Source organism: Mesoplodon bidens (assembly GCF_964165515.1).
Source record: "Mesoplodon bidens genome assembly, chromosome: 6".
Classification (NCBI taxonomy): domain Eukaryota; kingdom Metazoa; phylum Chordata; class Mammalia; order Artiodactyla; family Ziphiidae; genus Mesoplodon; species Mesoplodon bidens.
In genome coordinates, this window is record NC_138162.1 from 105,445,430 (window position 1) to 105,470,424 (window position 24,995).

The 24,995-nt window shown below is 37.5% G+C and overlaps 1 protein-coding gene across 7 annotated transcripts in view; it reads left to right on the forward strand.

The window, feature by feature from the left end:
• ADAM28 (ADAM metallopeptidase domain 28) overlaps positions 1–24,995 on the forward strand; it is a 59,629-nt gene that overhangs the window by 17,866 nt on the left and 16,768 nt on the right. For all 7 annotated transcript variants that reach the window (XM_081236483.1, XM_081236480.1, XM_081236481.1 and 4 more), the window contains 8 exons: positions 1,000–1,071; positions 1,973–2,044; positions 6,676–6,845; positions 9,706–9,790; positions 16,701–16,831; positions 19,816–19,993; positions 20,959–21,048; positions 24,006–24,201. In XM_081236483.1, the coding sequence (XP_081092609.1) occupies positions 1,000–1,071; positions 1,973–2,044; positions 6,676–6,845; positions 9,706–9,790; positions 16,701–16,831; positions 19,816–19,993; positions 20,959–21,048; positions 24,006–24,201 (994 nt within the window). The remainder of the gene's footprint in view (positions 1–999; positions 1,072–1,972; positions 2,045–6,675; positions 6,846–9,705; positions 9,791–16,700; positions 16,832–19,815; positions 19,994–20,958; positions 21,049–24,005; positions 24,202–24,995) is intronic.

Here is a 24,995-nt window from a genome sequence, read left to right on the forward strand (position 1 = left end):
CCTGGTTTAGCTGGGTACAGGCCTCTCGTCTTTCTGTCTCAATTCCTTGGTAACTGTGTGCAAATAACCTCGCTCTCATGACATCTTACTGTTTGGTTTTGCTACTTCTTCTCAGTTCCTCTCACTGTTATCCCGCCTCTGATGGACCACTAAATATTAGAGGCCTCATGTAATTCAATACTGGGTCCCATTCTTTACTTTATCTACACATTCTTCCTAGGTAATCTCATCCGGTGCTATGTCTTATTTAAATAGGAACTCTGCACTAATTACCAACAAATGTATATCTCCAGCCTTTGCCCTTAGAGGCCAGACTGTTACAAGTAGCTACCTACTTCATGCATCTAACCCTTGTCTGAATTTCTCATCTGGCCTCGTATCAATTTCTACTGATTAAAGAGTTCAAGAACCCAGATCAGTAAAAAATCTACTGTGAAACATGTTTTTTGCTTTTGTTTCATTTTGTGGAGAGAAAGAAACTGAAAATAGGAAGGCTTGGAATGTGGGAAGGAGATCAAGCACTGTCTGAGAAGAAAAGGACAGGCTGGGTGCCGTGGTGGCTCTGGGCTTTGCACCATTGGTAAAGGAGGGTGTATTCACTGGGATAGGAATAAAAGGCAACCAAAACCGAACAAAACCCTAGGAGCATGCTGAAGTTAACATGCCTCTGTTTCACAGCAGGCTAGCGGAGAAAGTCCACCGTTCAAAAAATATGAAGACTTTGGTTTTATTTTTAGCACTCAGTCGTGTAATCCTTTACACTCTTTGGTAAAAATGAAGGGGCTAGACTAGAATATCACCAATGTCTCTTCTACCTCTGACATTCTGAGCCTTGTCTATAGATGATTCTGGATGGTTAGTTAGAGTCAAAATGGTAATATTGTCTTCCTTCATTCCCAGACCAACCAACTCTTACAAAATTACTCATTTAAAATTTAAGAATGATTCTTGCAGAGAAAGATGTTGTCTTAGTAATCTTCTTTTTTATGTTTATTATAGAAATCCAAAGACCAGAAGGCGTGGGAACAAAATAAATACATAGAATATTTTTTGGTCCTGGATAATGGTGAGGTAATTATATCAGATAAATGTGTATTTTAAAATGCTATACTACATAAATTTATTATGCAGGATATTAAATAATGGATAAGTTTTTAAAAATAATGAGCATGATCTATTCTTTTTTACAAATTGTTATGAACCTAGGAAATATGACATAATAATTAGATTGATATGATCTTACCTTTTAAGGAATGTACACCTAATATGATATGCATAAACTGATTTTTTTGCACTATAATGCTCCTTTCTCATTGTCTTAAGAGCCCCAAACTTATTTTCCAATTAAATTCCTTTGTCACTTTGTCTTCTGTTAAGTAGTTAAATCATTGGTAAATTAAAGTTTATGCTCATCAGGGAGTGGTAAATAAAAAAAAAAAACTAATGGATAGAATTTTCTGAAAAAGGTGATTTTTTTGGTAATATTCATTGTTAATCTTCTTTTATAAGAATGCATTTTATATATTGATTATTCTAAACCTGAAGTCCACATGTGTGCTCTCAAAAGGAAAATTTTTGTGTTATGATAATATGAGTAAGTTAGTTCAGACCCTAAAATTTTGACCTCTCTTATTATACTAAATTCACCTACTGCTCATATTTTTTGAAATAAGTAGACTATTCCTTGCACTAGTGCTCCTCAGCTTAGGAAACCATGATATTTAACTGAAAATATGTCTGCAATAGCTCCTTAGAGCTTTACACTGAGCTAGTACTTCAGGGGACAAAACATCATCTCTTCTCCCAAACTGCTTTAATTTAGGTAGAGAAATAAGGAAGTGCTTTGTTTTTAATGTTTAACTGTTAACTTTTATAACTGATCATTAATTATAATAAGTAAAATAAAGTGAAATTGCTTTTTTTTACCTTCCGTTTATATTCATTTCTATCAATGTCTATATTTTGTCTGTAGTTTAAAAAGTACAGTCAAGATCAAGAGGAAATAAGAAAGCGGGTGTTTGAGATGGTCAATTACATCAACATGGTATGATATATTTTATTAAGTGTAATTTTAACAATTTGCTAGGCGGTGTCTTTGGGTGTTTCTATGAATGCTCATGAAGCAGGGAAGAAAAGCCAATAGTCCTAAGACTAATACTGCTTACTGGCTCTTGAAGGGTGACCACAACTTTGGCAACTTAATTGAATATTAATATTACATGATAGAGAAGTATACATACTCACCACACTATTCTCAGGTCCATGAAGGTATAGGAGGTGGTTTTGTTTCATGGTTTTTGCTTTTCTAAAACCCAGTAAGAAAATGCTGACATACAAATCCCAATAGAAAACCAGTCTAAGGAAGAAAACGGAGAGCCAACCAACCAACCAACCAACCTAAAAACAAAATAAGCCAAGCTCTGGTACAGTAGCAGCTTTCAATACCTAATCTCATTTAATCCTTGAACAATGCTAACATATTATTAAACATAATTTATAGCTAAGAAATTAGTTTCTAAGATGCAAAATAACTTGCCTAAAATCACAAGGTTAGGAAATGTTAGAGAGAAGATTTCAACTTAGATTGGTTAGATTTCCAAGCCTATTTCCATTGTACGACTGTTGATTCGGTTCTTTAAACATGATTTTATTATCTAATTTCTAAAAACTTTTAAAAAATGATTTTTATATCCTTTCTATTTAAATCTTGTTAGTTTCCTATTAGTTGAACATATGGTTACCTACTCAGTTGAAATGGCTGAGTCACTTGTAGTCCTGCAAATCCTCTGAGGATAGAAATAAAACGAAGGTGGATACAGTGACCAAGGTCATATCTCATCTTCTCACCACAAAGAGTATGCTGACTCCTCTTAAGGAGCCCCAAGAACTGGCCATATTTATTGAGCACCTACTTTGTGTCAGGTACTTTTCTAGATTACAGAAATAAAATGGGGGACAAAACTGACAAATATCCTTTTTTTCAAGGAGTTATTCTTCCCTTCAGGAAGTTAGCATCCTTGTTCAAGGAGGCAAACAAAGAAGTCAAATAAAGAGTATGTAAGATGGTGATAAGTGCTATAAAGAAAAATAAAGCAGAGTTTTTAAAAAGAGAGAGAGAAAGGGAGAGAGAGAGAGAGGAGAAAGATTGAGATATCTTGGGTACTGTGTTAGACAGGGAAGTCATTTCTAATAGGGTAACATTTGAGTAGAGACTTGAAGGAAGGGAGAGAAGCCTGACCCTAGGCAGAGCAAAGGACCTGAGGGCAGAACCTAGATTGCCTTGTTTGAGGAATAAGGGGAAGGCCATTGTGGCTGGTTGTAATAAGCCAGGGCTAGGGTGGGAGATGACATCTAAAGGTAGCAGTGGCCAGAACCTGAAGGCCCTGTGGGTCTGCATAAGGACTTTGTTATTCTTTCTTTTTTATTGAAGTATAGTTGATTTACAATGTTATGTTAATTTCTGCTGTACAGCAAAGTGATTCAGTTATATACATATATATATTTATACATTCTTTTTCATATTCTTTTCCATTATAGTTTATCACAGGATACTGAGTGTAGTTCCCTGTGCTATAAGTACGATCTTGTTGTTTATCCATATTATATATAATAGTTTTCATCTGCTAATCTCAAACTCCAAATCCTTCCCTCTCCCACCCCCCTCTCCCTTGGCAACCACAAGTCTGTTCTCTATGTGTATGAGTCTGTTTCTGTTTCGTGGATAGGTTCATTTATGTCATATTTTAGATTCCACATATAAGTGATAACATATGGTATTTAGCACTTTGTTATTCTTAATGAATGAGGAAGACATTGGAAAGCCTGAGCTGAGGTGTGACATGTTCAGATCTGTGTTCTTAAAAGATTACGTTGGCCATGCTGTTGAAAATAAACTAAAGGAAAGCAAGGGCAGAAACAAGACCAGGTAGGGGAATCGTGTCATAATTCAGGGCAAGAGAAGATGGTGGCTTGAGGAAAGGCAGTGATGGGAGACCTACTGAGAAGATCTGATGTCTGGATAGAGTCAACTGGGTTTATGAGGTGGGTGGAAGATGAGAAGCATAAGAAAAAGAGTGGAGTAAGGTGACACCAAGGGTTTTGACCTAAGCAACTTCAAGGATGAGGAACAGTGGTGGGGGATATTGGAAATCTATCAGAGGAAAGGTTAGGATTTCCATTTTGGACACAGCAACTTTGAGATATCTCTTCATATAAAAATTTCTAGGTGGAAATGCTGGAGATACAAGATTGAAGTTCAGGGCAAGAGATGGCAGGTCCAGGTCCATAGATATAAATTTATGTTTTTAGCCCATATAGATGGCATAAGACACAGGTTAGCAAACTGTAGCCTGTGGACCAACTCTGGCCTGTTGCCTTTTTATAAAATAAAGTTTTATTCAAACACAGTCATGCCCATTTGTTTACATTGTTTATGGTTGCTTTCCTGCTACAATGCCCAAGGTGGTGAGTAATTGCAACGAAGACCCATGGCCTCAAAGCCTAAAATATTTTCTACCTGTACCTTTGCAGAAAATGTTTGTAAAATCACCAAGGGAATGGGTGTAGATAAGTAGGAAAATGACACAAAGATATATACTCGAAGTACTTCTCTAAGGAGGAGTAAGAGGGGAGGAGGTGAGAGTGGAGGTGAGACCAAGGATTAGGCAGTGAGATAGGAGGAAATCCAGGAGAAGTTGTTATTCTAGAAGCTACTTGAAACAAAAATCTATCAAAGGACGACACGATCAATGATGTGAGATGCTTCTGAGGACCAGGGACTGGCCACTGGATTTAACAAAGTAGAAGTTATTGGCCTCCTGGATGAAGCAAGTTTCTGTGGAGTGTAAAAGCATGATTCCAGGGAGTCCAGGAGACAATGAAAGAAGTGGAATTAGAGACAGCAAATAAAGAAGTTTTGTTATAAATGGAAGCAGAGAAATGGGGCATAGTCATTGGAGGAAGAATCATAAAGAGAAATTCCGGTCCCGCCACGATGAGGCATCCTTTTTATGCTGATGAGAACCATTGCATGAAAGGCTAAACACTAACAATGCAAAAAAAGATGGAATAATTGTTGGAGGAATCTCTTTGATCTGGGGAGAGATGTCAGGTCCAGTGCATGCACGGAGAAGTTGGCCTTGGGCTCACAGTTCATTCATATAGTGAGGAAGGGGAAGCACAGGTTGTTTGAACAGGTGTTGACCAGTGGGTGGCCGGGGTGGGAGTTTGTGGAGATTCTCTTCTGGTTGCATCTATATGCTCTTCGATGAATTTGGCAGCAGGGACATCTGCTCAAAGTGAGGCTTTCAAAGAAAGTGGCAGAATTTTTGAGAAAGAAGAGCAAGCATGAAAACATGTATAGAAGGTTGTGAGAGTGAACGGGTTTTGGAAATGCAGCAGGTTTGCTGGAGGGTGGTTCAGACCACTTGAGGTTAGTGGTCATGGCTTCTAGGTGAAAGCAGCCAACATCATTTGTTCTCCCCTGTCTGTGTTCGGGGCTTGATGGAGGAGAGACAGAAGGAAGAGTTTGTTTTAACCGGGATTGGAGTTTTGTCAGGTGAGTAAAATAAAAGAGAGGAATAAGGAAGTTGGGAAAAAATCAAAGGCAAGATTTTAATCTGATTAGATGTTTACTTTGCTTTTGGTGATAATTGCATTCCTCAACACTTTTCTTGTTTGTTTTGAAAAAATATCTCCTCAGGTTTCTCAGCAGAAAGTTGCCCCAGGAGAAAGCCTGTAACTGTGTAGTTTTTTTTCCCCAGCTTTATTGAGATATAATTGGCATATTACATTGGGCAAATTTAAGGTGTTCATTGTGTTGATCTGATATATATTGCAAAATGATTAGGTTCGCTCACCTAATAGGCTGGCTAACACCTCCATCCCGTCACATGATTCCATTTATTTTTTGTGATGAGAACATTAAAGATCTACTCTCTTAGCAATTTTGAAGCATAGAATACAGTATTATTAACTTTAATCACCATGTTGTACATTAGATCCCCAGAACTTACTCATCTTATAACTGGAAGCTTGTACTCTTTGACCAACACTGTGCAGTTTTATAAACTATAGTAGTAATTTAAGTTTTCATCTTTAGAGTAAGTGTATTGTCTCATAAGCTTAACTAGTTATTTCTAAAGGTTACTCTATATGCATTGTAGATTATTTGGTTCAGTCCAGTTTCAAGTATTAGAGGTCCCTTACTTTATTGTAACTCACATATGCAGGACTTTTTCATGTAGCCTGTTCCTTTTCTGATGTCCAACTCAGCACTGAGTCAAGCTTGCTAATTCTGAAAAATTATGACTCTGAGGAAGTTACATAGCATTTGAGGAAATATATTTATAGTAAAGTCACAGTCATGAACTACTAGCAGGAAATTATAATATTTTTTGAGGTTGCAAGCAGGAAAAGTTTGTTTCAATAGACCCTTTGTCCCAAAAAAGGGAGATTATAGACCTGAAATATCTAAGGGTGTCTGTCTTGCCTACAAATGGGGATGCTAGTGTCTGCCAAAAGAGATGGCAACTTCCATTTCACAAGTATGTTTGGAAAGAAGGTTTTTACAGTGCTGTTGTAAATAAGTTTCAAAATCTAAAGTACACTGAAAATATTAAAAGATAATAACACCATTATGAGTTGTTACATTGCCATTTATTCTCTTTCAAACAGCTTTATAAAAAGCTCAATACTCATGTTGCCTTAATCGGGATGGAAATCTGGAATGACAAGGATAAGATAAAGATATCCCCCAATGCAAGCCTCACCTTGGAAAGTTTTGCTAAATGGAGGGAGGGTGTCCTCCTAAGAAGAAAGCGTCATGATGTTGCTCAGTTAATCACGTATGTATAGACTTTGCCCTTTGTATGTTCTGTGGTATTTGCCATAGACACTTTTCAAAGCCTTGGCAAAGCAAATGGTATCTCAGGTTACAGGTTTACACATAGAGCGTTAAAAGTTTAAAAAGTATTCATTTGGATCTTATGTTGCATGTGCTCTTACTTTTGTTCCAACTATTTCTTTTTCTTTTTTTGTTTTTTTTTAAGAGAGAGGCTAGTAAGTGAGCAATGATTCATAACAAGCTTGTTTGTTTTGATTGTGTATAACAGAAAGGAAAGGCGGGTTTAGATAATGGCAAGAGGGATTTAGATTCAATGTTTTAATAGAATGGATTAGCTTTACGCACCAATCAGGACAAACTTCTAGGACTGAAGGAAAATTGAATGTGATATTCTAATCCCATACTTCTACCATCCTGACGAAATGACTAATTAGTGACTAATTTAAAAAATAGGGGAAATAAATCCAACAGCTATAAATGATACAAGACTGCTAAGCATATGCCTCAAGACAGTTCTGCTGGATGGTTTGCAGCTGGAATCAGAGTGCAACAAAGAGTGACTTAAAATTACTTGAGTTTCACTACCTAAGAAAACAGTGGGTGTCATGGGAAATAAGTGGACTAGGTCCTGTCAGAATTAATTAATATTCTGTGCTGGTTATCTATGACTGCATGATGCATCGGCCCGCAACTTCCAGACTTAAAATAAGTCTTTTTCATTTATATGTCTAGTGCCTTGCCTGGGGTGCTGGTTGATCATCTCTTTGCATATACAGCTTTTCATGTGGCTAACTTGGACCTGCTCCAATATGGCAGTCTCAGGTTTCTGGATATCTTAACAAGGTGACTAGCTTTCCCCAGAAGCATTCTAAGAGGCCCAGGAGAAAACTTCAAGGCTTGTTATGACTCAGTCTTAGAAATCACACATCACTTCTGGTGTATTCTGTTGGTCAAGAACAAGTCATAGACGTATCCAGTTTTAGGGAAGGTGCTACACAGGATATGAATACCACAAGGCTGGCTCATTGGGTTAACTAGCTGCCACAGTTCCTTAATTTGGAAAGATGAGTTCCAGACGCAGGGGCCCACCACAAGACATAGCTCATTTGGGGGAGTGGTTTGGTGATTTTCCAGGGTCTCGAAGGTAGTGAGTAGTAAGGGAATTCAACTCTTACCAGACTGGTCCCAGGACAAAGCTAAAATGGTAGTTGAATCCAGTATTGTGAAGTAATAGGGTAGAGAAGTATAAATTATAGACAAGATGACAGATGTATAGATAAAAAATAGTAATCCAATATCAAGAGTAGATTTCCTGAATAGACCAGAATAAACAGGATAAAAGAACTAAAAAGATAAGGGTGGAAGGAAATAATTGTTCTTTCATGTGTAAATTGAAAGCCTTACCATTTACCTGACAAATGAACAAAATATACCTATACCTGGGCATAACCAAGTATGAATCTTAGAGTCCAAATATACTCTATCCACTGAAAAGAGAAACTGAAATAGTTAATCCCATAATGGAGGAAGATTTTATTTTTTATAAATGAGCTAGTAGTAAGAATTAAATCCACAAAAATGTAGACTTAAGTATAAATAATTTTACAGTATAATTTTAAAAGAGAATATAAATGCCATAAATCTTTAAAATATCATGTATGATACCAAATATCATTACAGAATAACAGATATTGAAATCTCCATAGGGGATGGGAAGTGGCAGGAAGTTCTCTCATTTCCTCGTTTTTCATGTGGCAAAATGTGTACTTGCCATTCTTCATGTTGGTAAGTGGGAAAATATAGGTTCAACTTTTTATGTAAAGGCACCTACTAAGGGAATTTTAAAAATGATGCATACTTGCAAATTTCTAGATGCAAACCAGGGTCAGATTCTTTTTTAATTTATTTTTGTTGTGTTGGGTCTTCATTTCGGTGTGAGGGCTTTCTCTAGTTGCGGCAAGCGGGGTCCACTCTTCATCGCGGTGCATGGGCCTCTCACTATCGCGGCCTCTCTTGTTGCAGAGCACAGGCTCCAGATGTGCAGGCTCAGTAGTTGTGGCTCACGGGCCTAGTTGCTCCGCCACATGTGGGATCCTCCCAGACCAGGGCTCGAACCCGTGTCCCCAGCATCAGCAGGCAGACTCCCAACCACTGCGCCACCAGGGAAGCCCCAGGGTCAGATTCTTAACAGACAATAATAACAGAATAATAATAACAATAAAAGCACATGGAATTATTAAAAATTGAAAGAAAAAATGAAACAAAACCAAAATAGAAATTAAAATTACTAAAGACCAAATATCTTATCTATGTAAATAAATGCCAGTGGTTCAAATGTCTCTCCAATAGGACAAATATTGCAAATGCATAAATGCTTCAATAACACAAATACTTATAGAATGAGCCCAAACTTAAATCAAGCTACAGCTAAAACAGTGCTAAAATAAAAGTAAACATATATGAAAATACATGAGAATATAAATTAAAGCGAAACATGTTTGATCTTAATTTATATATTTATATAAATTTATACATACATATGTGTATATATAAAGCAAAACATTTGTTAGAAAAAAATCCCCCTTTATTTCCTGACAAGAGATGAATTCCACAATGAAAAATATAAGAATCATGAGTAAGAGATATAAAATATTAAAGTGATTACTCCCAGATGCTTGGATTTAGGTGGTATGAAAACCATCAGATTTAAAAAAATGCCTTCTGCAAACTCACTGAAGGAAATATTTGAGTGATGATTCGCGATGTGAGTTTCTCTGTTAATTAGTTAGGGTTCTGGATGAATTGTCTATAGAAAATATATACTTAGAGTCACAAGCTTTATCAATCTCTCTTTTTTGCAGGGCAAGTGAATTTTCTGGAACAACTGTGGGCCTTGCTTTCATGTCTACAATGTGCTCTCCATATCATTCTGTTGGCATTGTTCAGGTTTGTTTAAACTGTTGGTTCTACAGCTCAAGCCTGTCAAATGCTGTTCTGCTGCATCTATTGAGAAGGTCATGTAGTTTTTCTCCTTTGGTTCTTTGGCATGGTAAAAAACAGTGACTGAATTTCTAATGTTGAAACAATCTTGCATATCCAGTGTAAACCCAACATGGTCATAATGTATTATTTGTATATATTGCTGGAGTCAACATGGTAACATATGTAGAGGATTTTTGCATCTATATTCATGAGGGACATTAGTCTGTAGTTATCTTATCCTGTAATGTGTTTTTCAGGTTTTGTTATTAGAACAAATATCAGGGTAAAGCTGGCCACATAAAATGATGTGCTCCCAACTCTTCGGTTTTCTGGAATATTTGAGTAAAATTACTATTATTCCTTCCTGAAATGTTTGGTGTAATTCACCAGTAAAACCATATGGGTCTGGCATTTTTTTGTGGAAAATTGTTAAACTACATTTTCCATTTCCTCAATAGATCTTGGACTTCTCAGGTTATTTATCTCTTCTTGAGTGAGCCTTGGTAGTTTGTGTCTTCAAGGAAAGTTGTCCACTTCATTTAAGTTGGCATATATTTGTCAATGATATTCCTTTACTATCCTTTTAATATCTGTAGGATTTGTAGTGATTTTCCCTCTATCATTCATGATATTAGTAATTTGTGGGGTTTTTTTCCCCATGATCAGTCTGGCCAAAGGTATATCAATTTTATTGATCTCAAGGAAACAGTTTTTGCTTTACTGAGGCTTTCCTAGTTTCAATTTCATTGATTTCCGCTCTTGTCTTGATTATTGATTTTTTCTGCATTCTCTGCATTTAATTTGTTACTTTTTCTAGTTACTTAAGGGAGAATTTTAGATTGTGAATTTGAGGGTTTTCTTCTTTTCACATATAATCATTTAATGCTATAAATTTCCCACTATGCACTACTCTAGCAGCATCCAAGTTTTTTGGATACATGTGTTTTCATTTTCATTAAGTTAAAAATATTTGCTAATCTTTTTAATAAATTTATTTATTTACTCGTTTATTTATTTATTTTTGGCTGTGTTGGGTCTCTGTTGCTGCACGCAGGCTTTCTATAGTTGCAGCGAGCAGGGGCTACTCTTCATTGTGGTGTGTGGGCTTCTCATTGCAGTGGCTTATCTCTGTTGCAGAGCACAGGCCCTAGGCGCACGGGCTTCAGTAGTTGTGACACGCGGGCTCAGTAGTTGTGGCACATGGGCTTAGTTGCTCCACAGCATGTGGGATCTTCCTAGACCAGGGATCGAACCCGTGTCCCCTGAATTGGCAGGCGGATTCTTAATCACTGCACCACCAGGCAAGTCCTCTTAATTTCTTTTTGACTCATGTATTATTTAGATGTGTATTGTAATAATTTTCATTATTGACTTTTTAGTTTAATTCTGTTATTCTGTCATGGTCTGTGTATTCATTTGTTAGGGCTGCCATAACAAAATACTATCACCTGTGTGGTTTAAACAATAGAAATTTATTCTCTCACAGTTCTGGAGGCCGGAAATCCAAGATCAAGGTGTCAGTAGCTTTAGGTGACAAGGTATCTGAGGCTTGTCTCCTTGGCTTGATGATGACCACCTTTTTGCTGTGTCCTCATGTGGCCGTTTTTCTGTGCACACTCATCCCTGTTGTCTCTTCCTCTTCTCATAAGGACATCAGTCTTATTGTATTAGGGCCCCACCCTTATGACCTCATCTAACATAATTATCCCTTTGAAGATTCTATCTCCAAATAGAGTCACATTAGGAGTTAGGGCTTCAACATATGAATTAGCGGGCAGGACACAATGTAGTTCATAATAGTCTGGGAATATACTTTGTAGAATTTTGATGTTTTAAATTTTTTTGAGGTTTGTTCTTGGTCATTACCCCATATGAACTTCAAAAAGGATGTGTCCTGCTGCTGTTGGAGGGTTCTGTAATTGTCAATTATGTCAAGTTGACTTATAGTGTTGTTCAGTTCTTTTGAATCGTTTATGGAGAGAGTGTTTAAGTATCCAAGCAGAACTGTAGATGTGTCTGTTTCTTCTTTCAATTCTATAAGTTTCACTTCATGTATTTTGAAGCTCTTTTGTAAAGTGAATACACAGAGTTGTCATGTCTTGTTGGAGAACTGATCCATTTATCATATTATGTCTCTCTGTTTCCCTGAAACATTCCTATTCTGAAGTCTACTTTGTCCAAATTCAGTATAATCACTCCAATACTTTGTGGCTATAGTGTACTTGATACAACCTCTTCCTTACTTTTATTTTTAGCATATGTATTTCTTTACATTTAAAGAAGGTTTCTGCTAGACAGTATATACTTGGATTTTATGTTTTGTCTAATCTGACAACCTCTGTCTTTTATTTGGTATGTTTAAATAATTTATATGTAATATCATTATTGATATTGTTGGATTAAAATCTTTCATTTTGCTAGATGTTTCCTATGCCATCTCTTCTATTTTTTCTGCCTTTTTAGGATTGAGTATATAAAAAAAATTTCATTTATCTCCATTATTAGCTTTTTATTGATTTGTTTCTTTTTAATGGTTACCCTGGGGGTTATTGTACATCTCTGCTTGTATGTTTTACCTTGAAATGATATTAACTGGTTCACATATAGTATAAGGACTTTACAAGGGAACACCTCTAATTACTCCCTTCCATCCTTTGTGCTATTTTTATCAAATGTTTAACTTCGCATATACTATAAATACAATATACATTGTAACTAATTTTTCTTTCAAAGTTATCTTGCTGTGCAATTTAAAATGAGAAAAAATTAGTTTTCCATTTATCTTGTCTTTACTGGTGCTTATTTTGGTTACATTCCCAACATTCTTCATTTCTTTGCGGAGAGAATATTTCTCTCTGGCATAATATATTTTTTCTTCCATAAGAATTTTTAAAAAATATTTCTTATAATACAAGTCTCCTGTCCATTAATTCTTTCCATTTTTTTAAGAAGATGACCATATCTCTCTTTCATTTTTGTATATATATTCCACTGGGTTTACAATTCTGGGTGGACAGTGTTTTTCTTTCAGCACTTTTAGTGATTTCACTGTCTGCTGGAGTTCCTAATGGGAAATCTGCTGTAAACTTTATCTTTGTTCCTCTCTAATGTGTGTGGGTTTTTTTTTTTCTGATTTTAAGATTTTTCCTTTGTCCTTAATTTCTTCAATTTGATTATAATTATAATTATGTTATAACTAAGGGGTTTTTGTGGGGAGAGGTAATTTATCCTACTTAGTGTTCCTTTGTCCTGAGGCTTGGTATTTGTGATTAATTTTGGAAAATTTTAGGCCATTATGTCTTCAAATATTTCTTCTCTTCCATTCTCATCCTTTTTACTTTCTGGGGTTTCAATTACATATAAGTAATTGAACATACATGTATGATCATTCTATATTACCCCACAAAACTTGTATGTCCATTGTTTGTTTCATTTTGTTTGGTTTTTCCTTTTTATCATTTTTTTCAATTCGTGTTACCATTTGGGTAATTTCTGTTGAAATATTAAATCCACTGATTCTTTCCTCAGCTATTCCAGATCTACTGTTAAGCCTATGGAAGGCATTATTCATCTCTGTTACTATCTTTTTCAATTCTAGTGTTTCCACTTGATTCTCTCTTATGGTGTCCAATTCTCTGCTGAAATTTTTCATCCAGTCTTATATGATATTCATCTTTTCCACTGGAGCTTTTAACATATTAATCATAGTTATTTTAAAGTGCCTCCCCGATAGCACTAATAATCTGAGTCTGGTTCTGTTGATCGGCAGGGTATTGTTTTTTCTTGGTTTTTTTTTTTGGATGCCTTATTACTTTTAGTTGAAAGTTAGGCATCTCGTGAAAGGCGATAGTCTGAGGTAAATAAATTTTTTCTTTTTTTTGGCCACTTCTTTCCTTCTTTTAGGACTTCAGTGTGCGGATCTGAATCAATCTAGCAGGAGTTGAGCTGGGTTCGGGATTTTCTGGTTACTGTGGCCATCCTCAGTGCAACACAGATGTTAAATTCCTTTCACATCATTCTGTGTTTAGAATGAAGGATGGTTTGCCAGAGGTTTTCTCACTGTGTGTTCCACACTCGTCTTTAGGGCTTTACTGCACCTCACAGGGAGTCTCTTTAAGCTGTTATCCATCTCCCATCAATCGGTTGTTGTTACTTGTTACTGGGTGATTGTTGGACTTTTGGTGGGAGGAGGGCATTTCCTTTTGTTCCCATTAAGCTCAGTCTTAGGCAAGTCCTGCATCTCTTAGTTTCTGGCATGGGTCCTTCTAGTGACCCTGACCCACTGCCAGACGGTGGAGACCTCTAGTGACGTCAACCCAGCAGGCATTCCTGCCCCCTCTGCCACTCCCCTCCAGTGGTAGAGGTTTTTTTGGTTTGGGTTTCTTTTTTTCCCTTTCTTTTTCTTTTTCACAGTTGCACTGAGACTTCACCAGTGCCTTAAGGGTGACAAGATTTGTTGCCCTTCTCTCAGAAGTTGAAGACCTTAGTTAGGGCTAGGACTAGAGTAATCCAAGTGAGGCACTTAGCTCACCCTGGTGCTGGTCATGTTTGCTCCATTACAGGGATAAGGGAGAAGGATCGTGAAGGAGTTTCATGCCTTTGCTACTGCTGTTCTGCTCCCCCAGGTCAATACCATGATGGAGGATTTCCCAGAACTCTCACTTAGTGACGTCATGTGGAGAAAAATCTGTGAATAGGTGGGAATTTCTCTTATGTCTGAATTCCTCACATTTTGCATATTCTCTTGCTATTCCACAATCAACATTTATCCGTTTTTTGCGGGGTTTTTTTTGGTGTTTCCACCACATTTTTTAAATAGATCTTTATTGGAGTATAACTGCTTCACAATACTCCACTAGCCTCTGTCACACAACAAAGTGAATCAGCCACATGCACACATACATCCCCATATGCCCTCCCTCTTGAGCCTCCCTCTCACCCTCCCTATCCCACCCCTCTAGGTCATCGCAAAGCACCAAGCTGATCTCCGTGTGCTATGCTGCTGCTTCCCACTAGGTGACAATTTTACATTTGGTAGTGGATATATGTCGATGGTACTCGCACTTCGCATCAGTTTTTAATGTTTTGTATGAGTTATTACTGGCATCTGGTAGTGTCTGCCCCAGGTAACAGAAGTTCACGTCCATCTCTCCCACTAGGTGCCAGCCTGTCTTTCCTTAGATTTCAGCTTTGTTGCCTTGTGGCCTCAGCTCTAAGATTGGTTCTAGAAAATTGTGAATCTGACTACAATAAGTTTGGGTGTGATGCTCTGTCCAGCTTCCTATTATCTGGTGATGGGAAACAGGGGTCAGGGAATTCTCATCTGACTTTGTCTAATTTCAGTTTTCATCAGGCCCTGGGTCTCAGCACTTAGGCTTTCTCAGTGATCCTGCATCCTTTCAATGGCAGCAAAACTCTACTTTCTGACTTTTGCAGATCATTCCTGGAAGAGAGTTTCCTGGCCCTCCTGCAATGGCAGAAAACCTCAATTGATATCAATATAGGATCCTAGGCTCAGGATTTTTGTCTGCCCTCTCTCTTAGGAGTAGAGGTTTTTGTAGGGGGGGGGGGGGGGGGGTGTGTGTGTGTGTGTGTGTGTGTGTGTGTGTGTGTGTGTGTGTGTGTGTGTGTGTGTGTGTGTGTGTGTGTGTGTGTGTGTGTGTGTGTGTGTGTGTGTGTGTGTGTGTGTGTGTGTGTGTGTGTGTGTGTGTGTGTGTGTGTGTGTGTGTGTGTTAAACCCATGCCCTATCTGTAACAGGGCATCAGTTCTCCTATAGGTTGTTGCTACTTCTCTCCAATATATCTTATGAGTCTGGGTTTATGATAGGCTTCCTATCATAAACAGAGGGAGTAAAATATGTATTTTAAAACTTGAAAGTACCTACCATAAGATTGGAAGAGAAACTAGCCTACTTAAAGCAATAGTTAATAATATATGATAGTAACATCCCTAAGATGTTATGGAAAAAACCTGAACAAACTTTTTGGCCAACCCAATAGACTTAAAACTGCAGTAGGAATCCAGAGGAGAGGATTGTTGATGAAGAGTAATGTGGTCAGGAAAAGTTGCATTAAGATGAACCTCAAAGCTTGGATTGGATTTATGGGGAAGAGAGGATGGAGGTAATTCTAGTAGAAAAAACCATGTAAGTTATGAAAATAATTATTTAAAGGAAGGTACCCTAAATTTGAAGGAACCTCAAATAAGGCAATCTGGAAAGTGTCTATTTAAACACATTTCTTTTTTTCTTAAATTGTTTGGTTTTTGTCCCCACTGAAGACACTCCATCTTAATAGATAGTAAGGTTACCAGGTTCACCTCAACAGGATGAAACAATATTGTGAGTGGTAGGTATTAACTTCCTGTCTCACATAAGTGTTCCTTGTTTGCCAGCCTTGTACTGTGCCTGATGGACTTCTCTATTTTGTTCTTTGAAATGAAGTGCATAAGGGAATCAGTTTTCTGTGGGTGGGTGTTATTGGCATCAGTTTTTTAAAATTCTAGCTTATTATTATTGTTGAAAAAAAGGTTGTCATTATCCATCATGGCAGGAAATAACAAAAATTTTCATTATAGGGACCCATTGACAAGAACAGAGAGTAGGCTGTATGCCTTGTGATGGGGATTCAGTACCAAAGGGGTGTGTGTGTTGGGGGGAGAGACAGCAAGAGGTACAGAGACAGAGAGACAAAAGGGCAGAGAAAGTCAGGGTGAGAAGCAGGAGAGAGGGGAAGAGATGGGTAAGGTGAGGAGACTGAAGCTAAAATCAGACTCTCTACTCCACACTTGACTACAGTAAAAATACTTAATTATGTCCTGAGTGATAATTCAGTTTGCAAACCAGAGGATCTGTCTCCCTATTCTCATCCTCAGGACTACAGTCACAACATGCTCAGCGTTGCAGGGACCATGGCTCATGAAATGGGCCATAACTTCGGAATGTTTCATGACACCTATGCTTGCAAGTGCCCTTCTACAGTATGTGTGATGGACAGAGCACTAAGGTGAGCCTTTCTGGGAAGATGCTATTTATCTGTGTTTTGGATTCACTCTGGGCTGTCATCTTCAGTGACATGTTCAAACTTGCAAATTATTAAATAGCAGTATCAGGACAAAATCATGGATGTGCACCTCTACCAAACTACCTTGTACCTCATCTATGTGTAATGTTTTTCATTAACTGAGACATAGTTTAAACATACTGTCTCTTTGCTGTTGGGGTGATGTGTCACTTTATCCTCATCTTAGCTACACAAGATCTGGGTTCATAAAATCATTAGCATGTATCACATTTTCAGTGAATTCAGATTGGGTGGTGGTAATGGAGAAGTTTTAGAAGAAAAATGTAATTAAAGAAGAATGGGGCTTCCCTGGTGGTGCAGTGGTTGAGAGTCTGCCTGCCGATGCAGGGGACATGGGTTCGTGCCCCGGTCCGGGAAGATCCCACATGCTGTGGAGCGGCTGGGCCCATGTGAATTCAGATTGGTGGTAATGGAGAAGTTTTAGAAGAAAAATGTAATTAAAGAAGAATGAAATTAGAACACTTCCTAACACCATACACAAAAGTAAACTCAAAATGGATTAAAGACCTAAAGGTAAGGCTGGATACTATAAAACTCTTAGAGGAAAACATAGGCAGAACACACTTTAACATAAACCACAGCAAGGTCTTTTTCAATCCACCTCCTAGAGTAATGAAAATAAAAACAAAAATAAACAAATGGGACCTAATTAAACTTAAAAGGTTTTGCACAGCAAAGGAGACCATAAACAAAACAAAAGACAACCCTCAGAATGGGAGAAAATATTTGCAAACAAAGCAACCGACAAGGGATTAATCTCCAAAATTATACAAACAGCTCATGCGGCTCAATATCAAAAAAAAAAACAATCAAAAAATGAGAAGATCTAAATAGACATTCTTCCAAAGAAGACATACAGATGACTAAAAAGCACATGAAAAGATGCTCAACATCATTAATTATTAGAGAAATGCAAATCAAAACTACAATGAGGTATCAACTCACATGGGTCAGAATGGCCATGATCAAAAAATCTACAAACAATAAATGCTGGAGAGGGTGTGGAGAAAAGGGAACACACCTACCCTGTTGGTGGGAATGTAAATTGGTGCAGCCACAATGGAGAACAGTATGGAGGTTCCTTAAAAAACTAAAAATAGAGTTACCATATAATTCCACTCCTGGGCATATATCCAGAGAAAACCATAATTCGAAAAGATACATGCAACCCCAATGTTTATTGCAGCATTATTTACAATAGCCAGGACATGGAAGCAACTTAAATGTCCATCAAGAGGAATGGATAAAGAAGATGTGGTACATATATACAAAGGAATATTACTCAGCCATAAGAAAGAATGAAATAATGCCATTTGCAGCAACATGGATGGACCTAGAGATTGTCATACAGAGTGAACTAAGTCAGAGAAAGACAAATATATGATAACACTTATATGTGGAATCTAAAAAAAGGGTACAGATGAACTTAGCTACAAAACAGAAATAGAGTTACAGATGTAGAAAACAAACTAATGGTTACCAGGGTGTAAAGGGGGAGCAGATAAATTGGGAGACTGGGATTGACATATACACACTACTAGATACAAAATAGATAATAAGGACCTACTGTATCACACAAGGAACTCTATTAAATACTCTGTAATGGCCTATATGGGGAAATAATCTAAAAAAGAGTGGATTTATGTATATGTATAACTGATTCGCTTTGCCGTATATGCGAAACTAACAACATTGTAAAGCAACTATACGCTAATAAAAATTTTTTTAAAAGAGAAGAATGTTCTCACAGGAAGATGATGAGAGTCTCTGAAAAGAGGTTACACTTTCCTGCCACACCTTAGGCAAAACTGCCCTGGAATTTTATTTTTAAGAACCCCACAATCCCTTTTATGTGTTCATTTCCTCTTTTTGTATTTCCCTCTCCCAGCTCATTCAAGCTAGGGTTAGTCTCCCATGCCCTTCCACAAAATAGCATATGGCTGCATGCCAGTTACATATCTTATGCTATCTCTCACATATATTACTGCATTTTAAAATTTTTTTAAAAATTTTAAGTATAGTTGATTTACAATGTTGTGTTAATTTCTTCTGTACAGCAAAGTGACTCAGATAGGTAGACATATATATTCTTTTTCATATTCTTTTCCATTATGGTTTATCACAGGGTATTGAATATAGTTCCCTGTGCTATACAGTAGGACCTTGTTGTTTATCCATTCTATATGTAATAGTTTGCCTCTGCTAATCCCAAACTTCCATTCCTTCCCTCCCCCCCACCCCCCTTGTCTACTGCTTTTTTTTTTTTTTTTTTCGTGGTATGCGGGCCTCTCACTGTTGTGGCCTCTCCCGTTGCGGAGCACAGGCTCCGGATGCGCAGGCTCAGCGGCCATGGCTCACAGGCCCAGCCGCTCCGCAGCATGTGTGATCTTCCTGGACCGGGGCACGAACCCGTGTCCCCTGCATCGGCAGGCGGACTCTCAACCACTGCACCACCAGGGAAGCCCGGCTACTGCTTTTTTAACCTCATTGTTATTTGTGGAATGAAGAGAGGCTGTCAATAGAAATCCCTCTGAAGGAAAATGAATTCTTAAACCTGTAAATAAATATAATTTTAGTGCCTTTAGGACTTCAAAACCAAAATGATCGAAGGCTGAATGAACTTATCTGGATAAATTAGAAGGATTTTTAGTTTATTAAACAGCAGCCTGGATGTTCTATTTTAAGATGTGACCATACCTGCCTTGTTCATTAAGCTGGAGGTGTTTATACCTGCCCGGGTGGGCTAATTCAGGCGCAAAAATAAGAGCTCGTGATTTAGCAGCTGGTGAGTGTATTCCCTTTGATCTTTTGGGTCACGTTTTGAGTGTATGACACCCAGTGTCTGATATTTCTCCCTATCTGCTCAGCGTGACTGTATTCCATTTTCTTTTTCCTTACCTTTACAGCTTCTATATACCTACGGACTTCAGTTCCTGCAGCCGTGTCAGCTATGAAAAATTCTTGGAAGATAAATTATCCAATTGCCTCTTTAACGTTCCGCTGCCTACAGATATCATATCCACCCCGATCTGTGGGAACCAGTTGATAGAAATGGGAGAAGACTGTGACTGTGGGACCCCCGAGGTACCATCAAGTTCTTTCTAAAATGATCTACTTTGTCTTTCAACTGCTGAGAGATAAACTATCAAAGAATGTGCGCTTCACTAAAAAAATCACACTTCTTGTAACTTTGTAAATGTGTGTTTGTAGACGTTTGTCAGGCCAACTTTGGGACTCAGGACTTTTTACCATTCGAAGTGCCTGGCTTGGTCCCATCCTCTTGACAGGGCAGCCAGGATTCTGAATGGGACCTTTGCTCCCATCTTATTAACACCTAATGCCACTACCAGGCCAAGCTCTCAGGGGGTCGGCCTTTCAGTAACTTCAAAATAGGATTACACATGTATCCCTTCTGTGAGAAAAAGGAATCTTTCCCAGAGGATGTTTGTTTGAATAAGGGCAAGAGTTTTAACCCTAAGAGTTGGTAACTGTAAATATCTCACTCTGAGGTTCCCAAAGTAGGAGTTTCCCCAAAGCCTGTGCAGATGCCTAATTTCTCAGAAGCAAGGTGGGGAGAAGAAGACAAAGTATACTGCTTTACAGAGAGCTGAATTAAATGTCAAACTTGAATAAAGAACTGTATTCTTAGATTTTCAGTACATGCTCCTGAGATTAAGTTTACTGCTGGATAGATACAAAATTGATGAGCTGAACTAATTATGTTCTGTAACAATTTAGAGGAATTTGATTTTCAAAAACTGTCCCTTTCTTTTGTTTTCTCTCCTATTTCACCAAAATTAGACCATGTTTAGTATTACTATGGGAGATTGGGGGAACTAGAAAAGATATTCAAATTAAAAAATGATGTAAGTAGAATTCAGATAAACTCAGTATTTCTAACGTTAAACTTTTTTTAAAAATTTTCCCCCAAATCATTTTCAAACTGTATCAAAGAAAGGTCTGTGTGATGAATAAATTGTATTATGAATTGTGCCAAAATGAGACCAAAAGGTAATCTTGCATTTGCATTTGTTTCTGGTATTTCTTAGGAATGTACCAATGTTTGCTGTGATGCAAAAACATGTAAAATCAAAGCAAATTTTCAATGTGCGGTAGGGGAATGCTGTGAAAAATGCCAGGTAAGATTATTATTTTATTCTATCTTAATAATTATGATTACTCTTTGTTTTTTTCTGAATTAAAATCTTAGGGATTATGTTAAATGAAATAGGCAAAGTAATATTTTTCTGTCTATAAAATAATGTTACCTACCATCAAGTTCTCACTGAGTACTTTGCAAAGATGGGCTCTTTAATCCTCCAACAGCCCTTTGAAATATATATTATTAAATTTTGTTTTCGAGCGGACAGAGTCTCAGAACAGATAATGTACAAAATAATAAAGCCACTAAATGGCAAAATCCAAGTGTGATCAGTTCCAAAGCCAATGCTTTGTTACTCCCACCTGCCATTTCTTCTGTTGCCGTGAGATCCTCTTGGACCAAATCCAGTAATTGCTTGCATATCCCTTTTGTCGGCAAAAAATTAATCAGTCAATCTAAGAAAGAAATGGAAATTTTTATTCTAGCCACATTGAGGATTATAACCGGGGAAGAGCATCTCAGAAAGCTCTGAAAACTCTTGAGCCAGTTAGAAGTCAAAGCACAGTTGTGTAAGTTTTTTGAGACAGAGGGCTGTACGTTAAATGGCATATTATTGATAATTTACACAATCCATATCTAAGCGTCACCATGGCCCCTTACAAGATCAAGAAGGAATGTTATCTTTTAAGGAGTTATCTTGTTGGTGCTGGGAGTATGTCTGTCTTTATGGTTGAGCAGGTATTTCTGCTGATGGGGAGGTCTGGTCAATGCCTAATGCAGGTACACAGTGCACTGTATGGGGAGAGAGGAGGTCAGAGGGAGAGACAATTTATGTTTAAATTTTCTTTGTCTTGCCATGAAATATGAATTTTATTTCCCACTTTAATATGGTGTAGTGGAAAAGCTTTTAATTTTAATAATATAGGGGCTCCTCTATCTTCAACCTTTGAAGTCACTTCCGGGTGAAATTCTTAGAAAAAAGACATAAGATGAGGATGTCGTGTCATTTTCTCTGTGGGGCTTTTTTGACTTTCTCTTCCAGTTATAGTTCAGCATGTTACATTCTGCTGTTGCAGAGAATTCTCTATTGTGATTATTTGTTTTTGTGTCTTCTTAGTTAGACTGATTCTTAATGTCTGGAGTCTGATTCATGCTCACCTAACACAGAATTGTGTTCATTTTAAAAGCCCAATAACCATCTGTAAAAGAAATGTGCAGATGGCATGCCAGGTTATAGGCAGTGTTTGAGATAGGTTGTTTTTTGTTTGTTTCTTTTTTCTTTTTTTTAATGTTGGAGGGAGAGGAAACAAATAAAGGAGGCCAAAATGAAGAAAATTTGAGAATTTAAGTAGTATTCAACAAGTATTTATTAAGTCTTGTTTGTTAGAGATTATGGGTGATAAAGAAAACTAGTATTTGACTTCAAAAAACTTGCTATTTCTTTAGGGTGATGATATACATAACTAAAACGATGAAAATATGATACATGATTAAATGCTCAGATAGATATTATAATGACAGATGGCCATTATATGGGTAATAGTTTCCACATATATTTTCACTTAATGTTCATAATGACCTTATAAAGTTAATACTGGATCGGGAAATGGATTTTCAGAGAGATTAAATCCATTTGCTAAGGGTACACATCTAGCCACTGGCAGAGCCAAGATTCAAACCTGTATCTTTCAAATGCAAATTCAGGGCTCTTTTCCTACCACATGTAGAAAAGAGGGACAGTGATTTGCATTGAAGAGGTCAGAGGAGATTTTAGATAAATAGAAAGAAAAAATTCCAAGTGAGCAGGCAGGGAGAAAGAAGAAAGAAAAGAAGATATATAAGCATGGTTTTTGTGACATCTGGTAAGAAAGCTAGTCTGACTGGAGTAGAGGGGGCTTGAATTTGGAGGGTCTCATATGCTCTGATGAAAATTTGGTTTCTTTTAAAAATATTTATTTATTTATTTGGCTGTGCTGGATCTTAGTTTTGGCACATTCTGCCACCAGCGTAAAGATATGGAAAGTCTTTTTTTTTTTTTTTTTTTTGCGGTACGCGGGCCTCTCACTGCTGTGGCCTCTCCTGCTGCGGAGCACAGGCTCCAGACGCGTAGGCCCAGCAGCCATGGCCCACGGGCCCAGCCGCTCCGCGGCATGTGGGATCTTCCCGGACCGGGGCACGAACCTGCGTCCCCTGTATCGGCAGGCGGACTCTCAACCACTGCGCCACCAGGGAAGCCCTGGAAAGTCTTTTGATGATATGAGCGCATGCCTTCTCACTTCAACTAGAGAAGGGTATGCTTCCAATATCCACACAGGCTTCTTCAGATTTGTATGAATGGCAGAATTTCTTTTCCTAAGGTTTCTCTGAGCTCATAAGAGCAAGACTCGCAGTAATAGATCACAATGGAATTAACACATGAAATGAATATTTGGTTGTTCCCTCCTTCTGATAAATCATTCCATAGAAAGACGTGAGTTGAAAAGAAATATCTGAACATACAATAAAAGGAATTAAGGATTAGGAAACTCTATGCCTGGGAAAGTCTCAGAGCATGCTGATCTGGGCTTATAAACTTATCTTCCTTATTATGGAAGATTTACTTCACCAATAAATCTCTGAAGCTGCAGATTTACATCGCCTTGAAAAGCTTGTCAAAGATGCGTTCAACAAAGGGAGAAATAACTTCCTTCTTTCCATCTAAGATATTGCTCAGTTTTCTTCTGTAGTTTTTCATTGTTATTTCTATAATGCTTGCTCTACAAATTCAGAAATATTGATTGCTTAAAAACTCAGGGCTTGGCCAACGTCAATAGAAGAGACATCATAGGAGATGGCTTTAGCTTATACAATGAAAACGTGAACTAAAATAGAACGATGCCTCTAACTACGTTGCCAAAAAAAGGCCACAGGGAAAATATTATTTGAATCAATTTGAGATATTAGGGTTAAGTCAGGTGGAAAAAAAGCTTTCTCTCCGATTTTATTTCCCTATAGTTTAAAAAGGCTGGCGAGGTGTGCAGACCCGCAAAACATGAGTGTGACCTGCCCGAAATGTGTGATGGCAAATCTGGTCTTTGCCCTGATGATCGATTCCAAGTCAATGGCTTCCCTTGCCAAAATGGGAAGGGCTACTGCTTGATGGGGATGTGCCCCACCCTGGAGGAGCAGTGCACCGAGCTGTGGGGACCAGGTAGGAGGACACACCCCAGTGATGCTGGCACTACCTTTGTACATACAAAGGAAAATCGTATCGCTCCAAGTGACAGTGTTTAATCATGGCCAAAGTAGCATCCTGTCCCTTTCTTCCATCTTAGAAACTGTGCCACTGACTGCTCAAAATCCTGGGTAAGTGGAGAATTTTGGTGCTGCTAGATTTAGCAAATAAAAATAAGGACAGTCCAGTTAAATTTGAATTTCAGATTAACAGTTTTTTTTTTAAGTTTCAGTATGTCTCATGCAATATTTGGGTGAGACTTATGCTGAAAAAAAGTCTTTATCTGGAATTTAAATTTAACTGGATGTCCTGTAGTTTATCTGGCAGCTCTAAGCAAAATCCTTCCCAGTTAAGCAGACCCTTGGAATTTTGTGTGTGTGTGTGTGTGTGTGTGTGTGTGTGTGTGTGTATAGGGGTGGAATGCAAAGGAGCAGTGAGGAAAATTGAAAGTTTTTAAAATGTTTATTTTGTCCATAATACCAGAATTTTAGAGGTCATATTCTCTGATTATACCATAAAAAAGAAATTAAAAATAAAAGCATAACTTAAGAATCTTCAAAGACTTTAAACCCAAATTTAAATTATGCTAAATAACTTGATTAGAAGAGCAATTTTTAAAATATCAATTCTTTGGACTTCCTGGATATGATGTATATTGTGTACATATATTTAATTTTCATACCATTTTCTGCTACATTTCCAGATTACTACTTAAATGGCTGAAGGACTATTTTTAACAGGGAAAATACATATTCCTAAAAATATTTGAA